The sequence below is a fragment of the Calidris pugnax genome, unplaced genomic scaffold (genome assembly GCF_001431845.1).
Source record: "Calidris pugnax isolate Ruff unplaced genomic scaffold, ASM143184v1 scaffold173, whole genome shotgun sequence".
Lineage (NCBI taxonomy): Eukaryota > Metazoa > Chordata > Aves > Charadriiformes > Scolopacidae > Calidris > Calidris pugnax.
In genome coordinates, this window is record NW_015090917.1 from 653,311 (window position 1) to 662,319 (window position 9,009).

At 52.1% G+C, this 9,009-nt stretch overlaps 1 protein-coding gene across 1 annotated transcript; it reads left to right on the plus strand.

The window, feature by feature from the left end:
• The first annotated feature begins 374 nt into the window (after window positions 1-374).
• Window positions 375-9,009, plus strand: MAP2K2 (mitogen-activated protein kinase kinase 2). Its single transcript, XM_014949656.1, has 9 exons — window positions 375-520; window positions 1,207-1,284; window positions 1,726-1,777; window positions 1,873-1,997; window positions 3,464-3,677; window positions 5,069-5,133; window positions 5,969-6,030; window positions 6,712-6,757; window positions 8,874-9,009. Exons 1-9 carry the CDS (start codon window positions 509-511, stop codon window positions 8,982-8,984), a joined length of 765 nt encoding a protein of 254 aa, XP_014805142.1. The 5' UTR covers window positions 375-508; the 3' UTR covers window positions 8,985-9,009.

Sequence of the window (9,009 nt, forward strand, 5' to 3'; positions counted from 1 at the left end):
ACTTTCTGTGGTTTCCTTGATATCAGAGCACCTCTTCTTACAACACCTCCAGAGCTTGTGAAAGTGTTCCCGTCTGCTGAGTCAGACCTGCATCAAACTTCTGACTTGTCTTTCCGCTCCGTGTCCTGTGCCATCTCCATGTGTTCTGTGGCTGCTGGTTGCCTCAGTTACTGACAAGCTCCACAGGGCTCTGCCTCTCCCTTTATCCCTAATTTTGGTCTGCAAATAGTAAAAAGTCTATGCCCAAGCAGAGCTAGCTTCCCTTGAAGATGTTTTTTTTTTTTATTCTTTCCAATGCTCAGGACTTGCTCACCTGGTTCCTCTTAAGTTTTTCCAGGTGTCTCACCTGGAATATTTCTTTCTTTCTTGGCAGCTGATTCATTTAGAAATCAAGCCGGCCATCAGGAATCAGATTATCCGGGAGCTGCAGGTGCTGCACGAGTGTAATTCCCCGTATATCGTGGGTTTCTATGGAGCCTTCTACAGTGATGGAGAGATCTCCATCTGCATGGAACACATGGTGAGTCCCCGTTCCTTCTCTGCAAACTGCTGCTCCTCAATCTATTTCTCCTCCGCTCCTAAATCTATCTCCCCAGGACTGGAAATTGCTGGTGAAACGGGTTGGGGCGCTGACAGCCGCCATGGTCCTTGCTCTGGCTGCAGGGAGGCCACCGTGCTCCTGGCAGGAGCTGCAGGCTTCTGCTTAGATGTCAAAATGACAGAGAGATCGACTTTTTGGAAAGCGGAAGCAGAGGTTTGGGGGTTGGCCAAACGGAAATGTTGTAAACCTGCCTCTCTGCAGAGCTCTCTGTGAAGCACAGAGCGCGTTTTCTGGTGTCTCTGGCAGAGAACGGGGTTGTCGCTCCTCCAGATCAGCGCTGACCGTATCGCCTTCGCCTTTGCCACTAGGGGAAAGGAAGCCAAGAACTACTACAAGAAGTAGAGCTGATGGAAGATAGCATTAAAATAGTTTTCAGCAGGAAGCTTGAGCTCTGATCACCAGATAATTATTTATTTTTATAATTTTTTTTTTCCTCTGTAAAAGGAGCATGCTTGATGCTGAGTTGTTGGAGGCGGTTGAGCTGGGATGCTGTGTACTGCTGATATACTGCTTGCCCTCCCTGGGCATGCTTCCCTGTACAGCCTGCTGCCCCCTTTTCCTGATGGAGATTGGTGTCTTGATCATTTTGTTGTTCTTTATTTTAGGATGGTGGCTCTTTGGATCAAGTCTTGAAAGAAGCTAAAAGAATTCCCGAGGAGATCTTGGGGAAAGTCAGTATAGCGGTGAGTTACATTGGCTCTTCAGGCTTCCAGGAAGGATTTGCTGGGCATGGTTTGGGAATAATGCTTGTGTTGCCTTAGGAAGTTTTCTTTGCTTCCCCATATACTCTTTCCTGTCCTAACCCAGAGGCAGTGGTGTGGGCAAGAGGGGAGGTTAATGCACGTTCCCAACCGCTCTCCGTAGCCCCAGCCCTTTGCATTGCACCAGTTGATGTTGGCCTCTGTTGGAGAAGGTTTGGGAGAAGCTTTCTTGGGCAGTAAACCCAAGATCTGTGATGGACTAAGTGATAAATTGCAAACCCTGAGACACATGGACACTACGGGGTGTTTTTCCTCGCCACGCTGCGGTGTGGCAGCAGCCGGAGTTTATGCAACGTGTCCTGCCAAAGGGAGAACACTTCCCTTCCCAGCTCTGATCTCATCCTGTCCTTGGTTTCCTCCTAGGTTCTGCGAGGCTTGGCGTATCTGAGAGAGAAGCACCAAATCATGCACAGAGGTGAGAGGAGGAACCTAAAAATAACTGCCTGCGGTACAAGAGCCCTGTATTTTACCTACGGTCGCGTTGACGCTCCTCTCTCTTGCTGTTGTCAGATGTGAAGCCTTCAAACATCCTGGTTAATTCTCGAGGGGAGATTAAGCTGTGTGATTTCGGGGTCAGCGGCCAACTCATTGACTCCATGGCAAACTCTTTTGTGGGAACTCGGTCCTACATGTCTGTAAGTTCCTTTCAGCTTTTTGTCTGGTTTTTCTTTTTTTTTTTTCTTTTACAATTTGGGTTCAACTCTGCTCTTACAGAATCGGGGTGTGGTGTCCAATTTGCTCACGGTTTTGCTCTGTGTTTCAGGTTTGTTGTTTTTTTTTTTTTACGATTTGGGTTCAACTCTGCTCTTACAGAATCGGGGTGTGGTGTCCAATTTGCTCACGGTTTTGCTCTGTGTTTCCATCCACACCCAGAATGTCCCCTTCCTGGTTCACACTGAGGGTGAGCCCAGTGTTTTGAGGCCCTGTCCTCTGCTGGAGAAGCAGAATCCTCTCGAGGAGCTGGTGTCCTGTTGTCTCCAACCTGTGCTCAGGCAGCAGCAGTGCATGTTGGGGTGCAGAGTTGCATGGAAAGACATTTTGGATCCTACCAATACTTCCATATTTGATTTTTGGCAAGCGTTTGTGGGTTCAAGAACATCTTCTCTTCCTGCATGCAAAGCTCTGCTCAAGAAACTGAGTGTGAAGGGGACATGGATGCTGATACAGGCACCTTCTGTGCTGCTGTGAGCATGTGTGCTCACTGGAAAAATGGGGGTAAAGCCAGTCTAGTGCAGGTGGGGGCTAATGGGAATTTAAAGCCAAGCTGGAGTCAGCCAGCCAGAGTGAACTTCAGGAAGAGCTGCTTGTGCCTCCCTCCTTTAAATGAAAACCATAATCAGCATCAGCTCAACTGCAGATAACATGGTGTCCATGACAATAAAACTACTCCCCTGACTGGCTCTGAGTCCCCAGGTCCTGCTGGCTGAAAGGCAGGGGGGAGGTGGGGGTCTCCCCCCCAACACCGTGCCTGGTCATGGCTGGGAGCGAGCGGTGGGTCATTAGGGAGGCCGTGGGACTGTGCTTAGGGCTGAGCTGCTCTCATATTTTGGGAATGGTTACTCAAGTACGGTTATAGTTAGACAGTGGCTATTTAAAAGCAGGATCTCCTCTGCACAGCTGAGTTAAAGCTGCCAGTGTGGATGACTTGCATTTGATTTTATAGTTTTTTCTTTTTTATTTCTATGGCAAGAGCCTAGAGTGGATTTTTCTGCTCCTCGGATTCCTCTTGGGCGTTAACAGGAATGACTAGGGGGGGAAAAAAAAATAAAATGCAGTAATAAATTGAGTTCATTAGATCTCGGCATACAGAGAAATAGATTCCTACTGTGTACTCTGGACTCCTAAGTATAAGCAGCTGTAAATGCTGCTCCACTGTAGCTGTTGATGAGATGCATCAAAGTGCTTTATGTTTGCAGATGATATTTCTTTTTGCATCCCCTTTGAGCCAGTCCTTTCCCTGGAGAAGGGGTGGAGAGCAGAGCCGGAGAGGCCGTGGGGATATATCAGGTCTCACCTGTTTCGTTTCAGCACGTGATATTTACGACTTTTGCACATTGATATTCTGCCTCAAAGCCTGTTTTCTGTGATCTTTTCCTTCCAGCCCGAGCGGTTACAGGGCACCCACTACTCGGTCCAGTCCGACATCTGGAGCATGGGTCTGTCGTTAGTGGAGCTGTCGATCGGAAGGTACCCAATCCCCCCGCCAGACTCCAAGGAACTGGAAGCAATATTTGGCCGTCCCGTGGTGGACGGGGCAGAGGGAGAGCCTCACAGCATCTCGCCGCGGGCCAGGCCCCCAGGACGCCCCGTCAGTGGTAGGGGCTGTCGTATGCATTGGAAACAACCTGCAGAGGTGGGGGAGAAAGGGGTTGGGGGTTTGTCTGATGCGGCTGGGGGAGCCGAAGGCCCTTTTGGATGAGGTTGTAGGGGGGAGGTGAGTGTTTTTTAGGGAGGCCCCTCTCTGCTGAGCAGCTGGAGCTGTGACAATGCTCCGGCAGAATCTAACTACCGTGGAGGTTTGTAATTCCTGACGAGCGCAGGCAGGAGTCCAGTCTGGCACGGGGAGGTGAGACCCCACCTGGAATAGTGTGTCCAGCTTTGGAGTCCTCAACACAGAAGGGACATGGACCAGCTGGAACAGGTCCAGAGGAGGGCCAAGAAGATGATCAGAGGGATGGAGCACCTCTCCCATGAAGACAGGCTGAGGGAGCTGGGGTTGTTCAGCCTGGAGAAGAGGAAGGTGCGGGGAGACCTTATAGCGGCCTTTCAATACCTGAAGGGTGCCTATAGAAGAGCTGGGGAGGGACTCTTTGCCAGGAAGGGTAATGATAGGACAAGGGGAAACGGTTTTAAATTGGAAGAAAAATGATTCCGATTAGATCTCAGGAAGAAATTTTTTACTCTGAGGGTGGTGAGACACTGGAACAGGTTGCCCAGAGAAGCTGTGGCTGCCCCATCCCTGGAGGGGTTCAAGGCCAGGCTGGATGGGGCCTTGAGCAACCTGCTCTAGTGGGAGGTGTCCCTGCCCAGGGCAGGGGGGTTGGAACTAGATGATCTTTGATGTCCTTTCCAACCCAAACCATTCTATGATTCTATGCCAACCAGGGTCTGTTACGGTTTTTGGAGAGCTCGGTTCATCTGCCTTTAGACCCTGCTGTGTCCCACAGGAGGGCTTAAGCCACACAGCACAGCACCCTGTGCTTTCTCAGGATGTGGGCCCCTTGGAGGAGATGCTTTGAGGAACACTGTCACAGCCCCTGTTGCTCCTCAGGCTCTGCCCGTGTTCCCAAATGATTCCTTTCGAGCTAGAGGCAGCTTTTGGGGAAAAGCTTTGCTGGGAGCTCTCGCAGAAGCACCAAACCAGCGCAGGGATTTGGAGAAGGCTCCGCTTGAGCCATTTGCTTGGAAGCAGAAGGCTCTAGAAGCACTGCCAGCCTGCCACAGCAGATGGTCTGGTCCTCTCCAAACGCTCCAAGCTAGGAAATAAATCTGGACTGGAGGCATAGTGAAAGAAATCTGAAATTTTGGAATGCGCTTTGGTTTTCTCTTCGTTGCTTTTTTAACCGTGAGTCGGTTCCCCAGCGGGTGCCTCTGCCTCTCCCAGCAAAACTCCTGCAGCACACGTTGCTCCTCACACCATATGAGGCCCTTCCCTGTCCCCAAACAGCCTCTTACCACTCTTTTTTTTGTCATCTTAACCACGCAGGCCACGGGATGGACAACCGGCCTGCCATGGCCATCTTTGAACTGCTGGATTATATAGTTAATGAGGTGGGTGTTTCTTAATTGTCGGCTCTGCTGGACCTTCCCTCAGGTACCACAGTGTCGTGTCCACTCTTGAGTCAGGGTGGGCTCCAAAACCTTTGCTTGAGCAGGGGCTTTTGGATAGCAAACCCCTCTGAGCCACACTGACGTCCTTTCCTTTTCCCCTGTTCCCTCCTCCCATCTTTTTGTACCGCAAAAGCATCCCTGGTCGTGGAAAAAGGCTCTGCAGGGGGAAGTTCATGCTTCCCTTGAAAGAGGAGAGCAGTGAGAGGAGCTCTTGGCTGTAATGACCTGCTCCCTCTGCAACTGCCCATTTTGAATGTGCTCCTCCCTAGATCGGCAAAGGGTGAACGCTGAAGTCTTCTCAGATGAAGCCCTTTGAATGAGGGTGATGGCTGCTAAAATCCCAGGTTGAAATGTCCTACCAGACTTGGAAAGTAGGGTCTGTTCCACCAACAAGTGGAAAGAGCAGTTTCCCCTTTCGAGGTGACAAGACTTGACCCCCAATTATCGTTTCTAGAATGCTTCCTCTGCCGTAGGTGTTTCCAGAGCTGGGATTTGTGAGTCTGGATCCAGAATTGTGACACTGCAATTTTGGTCTCTCCCAGTTTTAGCTGGGATTTGGCATGGGGTCCCCCCGCAGCAGTAGCTTGTTTGCTGCCAGGGTGAGAAATGGTGGGAATTGGGTCCCTGGTGGGGAAGGGCAGTGAGGAGGAGGAGGAGGATGATAGCTGGAGAGCACAGCTTTTCTGCAGCTCATTAAAGACTGTAGGTCAGGTTCTGCTTTTTGATCCATTAACACACAGCGATGCAGGAAAAACCCATCTTCTTTTCTCTGCAGCCACCTCCCAAGCTGCCAAACGGAGTTTTCACGCAAGATTTCCAGGAGTTTGTAAATAAATGGTAAGGGTTTGATCCTATGGCTGAAGATAGAGGCCTTTATGAGCTCCCTGGCAGCTCTGCAGGCTGCTCCCCCCAGAGAAGGTTTGGCGTAATGCAGTGTTCTCCCTGCTCTGGAGGTGATCTCTGCCTGGCTGCAGGGGGATTCTGCCTTGTGCTGGGAGCTCCTGCCTTGGGAAGGGTTGGAAAAAAAAAGCGGTTTATTTGCGGTGATGCTTAGCACTATCCCAGCACCTTCTAAATCTGAGCCTGGCGGGGGGGTGGCGAGGCAGATTGCTGGGGCTATGAGTCACCCACAGGCACCAGGCATTCACCATCCTCTTCTCCACATTTTGCTGTGGTGGGGGGACACCTGAAGATGCTCCCACAGCATCTTCATTAAATCACAGAGGTTGGACACTGTAAAAATCACCAATCCCCGCTAAGCCTTAGGTCCTTTTCTCAGTTTGCAGGGCATTGTTCCCCGACATGGTCTAGAAGAGATGGATCCTGCAGCTCTCCCTGGGAGCTGGGCTGCTGGAGATGGTGCTTTCAAAGCCCTTTCCATCCTCTGGGGCTCCCAGGGAAAGCAGCCAGGAGGCCACGGGGCTTTTGGTGAAGCTGGAGACCTCTCCGGCCAGATAATCAGTTTCCCACAAGAAAGGTCTCAGCGTTGGTTTTGCTCTCTTGTTCTTCTCATTTCAGCTTAATTAAAAATCCAGCAGAACGGGCAGATCTGAAGATGCTGATGGTAAGTTGGGGGAGGGCAATTTTCTTTCTACAGTGTGGGGTGGCACCAGATCTGCTGCCCTGTCCTGTCCCTCTGTGCTTCCCTTGCTCAAAAGGCTGGAAACTCCCAAGGCTGAGCTTAAGATGAGCAAAATCGAGCCTGGGAGAGGGAGTGGCTCACTTTACCTTTGATTTAAAGGCACTGATGGTATCTGGCCCCTGCAGAGCCTGGGATGGGAACCTCCCAGTTGTCCTGTGTCTGTGGAGGTGCCTGGAACCTCCTGAGCTGGGCAGATAAATAGGAATATGTGGGCTGAATCTGAGCTAGCAGCCCAGAAATCCCCCCTGCATCCCAGGCTGCATCCCCAGCAGGGTGGCCAGGGGGGCGAGGGGGTGGATTCTGCACCTCTGCTCTGAGGAGGCACCCCCCCAGTGCTGCCTCCAGCTCTGGGGCCACCAACAGCAGAAGGACATGGAGCTGTTGGACCAGGGCTAGAGGAGGCCATGGAGATGCTGGGAGGGCTGGAGCCCCTCTGCTGGAAGGGGGGGCTGAGAGAGTTGGGGGGTTCAGCCTGGAGAAGAGAAGGCTCCGGGGAGACCTTGGAGCCCCTTCCAGTCCCTCAAGGGGCTCCAGGAAAGCTGGGGAGGGACTCTGGATGAGGGAGGGGAGCCCTAGGAGGAGGGGGAAACGTTAGACCTTGCAAGAGGGGAGATGGAGCTGAGATGTGGGAAAGAAGTTCTTTGGTGTGAGGTTGGTGAGAGCCTGGCCCAGGTTGGGCAGAGAAGCTGTGGCTGCCCCATCCCTGGAGGGGTTCAAGGGCAGGTTGGAGGGGGCTTGGAGCAACCTGGTGTGGTGGGAGGTGTCCCTGCCCAGGGCAGGGGGTGGCACTGGGTGGGCTTTAAGGTCCCTTCCAACCATTCAATGAGCCCGGTTTAACCATGTTCACCTCAACATCATGCTGAGCCCGTGAGCTACATGTGGGTTTTCTCCTATAACCCTTGCAAAGGAGGTAGCCTGTTTCCTCATGGCCCCAGTGCCCTTGGTTCGATGAGCCCAGTTTAACCATGTTCACCTCAGCATCACGCTGAGCCCGTGAGCTACATGTGGGTCTTCTCCCATAACCCTTGCAAAGGAGGTGGCCTGTTTCCTCATGGCCCCAGTGCCCTTGGATGAAGGTCATCCTGTCCTGCCTGTGCTTTTCCATTACCCTTGGCCCCTGGGAGAGCAGAGTTTGCTGGCCAGGAGCAAGCAGGGACCGTGGTGGGTGCAGGACCTGCAGCCCCAAGAGAGCAGCATTTGGGTCAGGCAGGGGCTGTGCAGGGTCCCCTCTCCTTTAAATCCTCTTTCCTCCCGTGCCAGCGTCAACTACATGGATTAAAACACCAGGAAGAAACTCATTCCTCAAAATCATAGAGTTGTAGAATGGTTTGGGTTGGAAGGGATCAACAACTGTGCTGTGGCACCAATGGCATTCTGGCTTGTATCAAAAATAGTGTGACCAGCAGGAGTAGGGAGGTGATTGTGTCCCTGTACTCAGCACTGGTGAGGCCACACCTGGAGTATTGTGTCCAGTTTTGGGCACCTCAATCCAAGAGAGATCTGGAGGTGCTGGAGCGAGTGCAGAGGAGGGCAACGAAGCTGGTGAGGGGGCTGGAAAACAAATCGTATGAGGAGCGGCTGAAGGAGCTGGGACTGTTTAGTGTGAGGAAGAGGAGGCTGAGGGGAGACCTCATCACTCTCTACAACTTCGTGAAAGGACACTGTAGAGAGGTTGGTGCTGGTCTCTTCTCACAGGTAATTAGTGACAGAACGAGAGGGAACGGCTTCAAGCTCCAACAGGGGAGGGTTAGATTGAACATTAGGAAAGAATTTTTCACCCAAAGAGTGGTCGGGCATTGGAACAGGCTGCCCAGGGAGGGGGTGGAGTCCCCATCCCTGGCTGTGTTTAAGGGCCGTTTAGATGCAGTGCTGAGGGACATGGTGTAGGGGAGGACTTTGTAGAGTAGGGGAGATGGTTGGACTCGATGATCCCAAGGGTCTCTTCCAACCTAGACAATTCTATGATTCTATGATTTGGGGCGCTGGGGAGAAGCTGTGGATGTTCCTAACTCTTATTTTTTCCCCTTTTGGCTTCCAGAGTCACACCTTCATCAAACGCTCGGAAGTGGAGGAGGTGGATTTCGCTGGCTGGCTGTGCAAAACCCTGCGCCTCAACCAGCCCAGCACGCCCACCCGCGCTGCCATGTGAGGGCTGAGCCCCCCCAACCCCCTCC

Bases quoted from the DNA above. Each gene is read 5' to 3' on its own strand.
- MAP2K2 (XM_014949656.1), top strand. The intron at 1,998-3,463 runs GTAAGTTCCTTT...TTTTCCTTCCAG, and splicing joins GAACTCGGTCCTACATGTCT to CCCGAGCGGTTACAGGGCAC. The intron at 6,031-6,711 runs GTAAGGGTTTGA...TTCTCATTTCAG, and splicing joins CAGGAGTTTGTAAATAAATG to CTTAATTAAAAATCCAGCAG.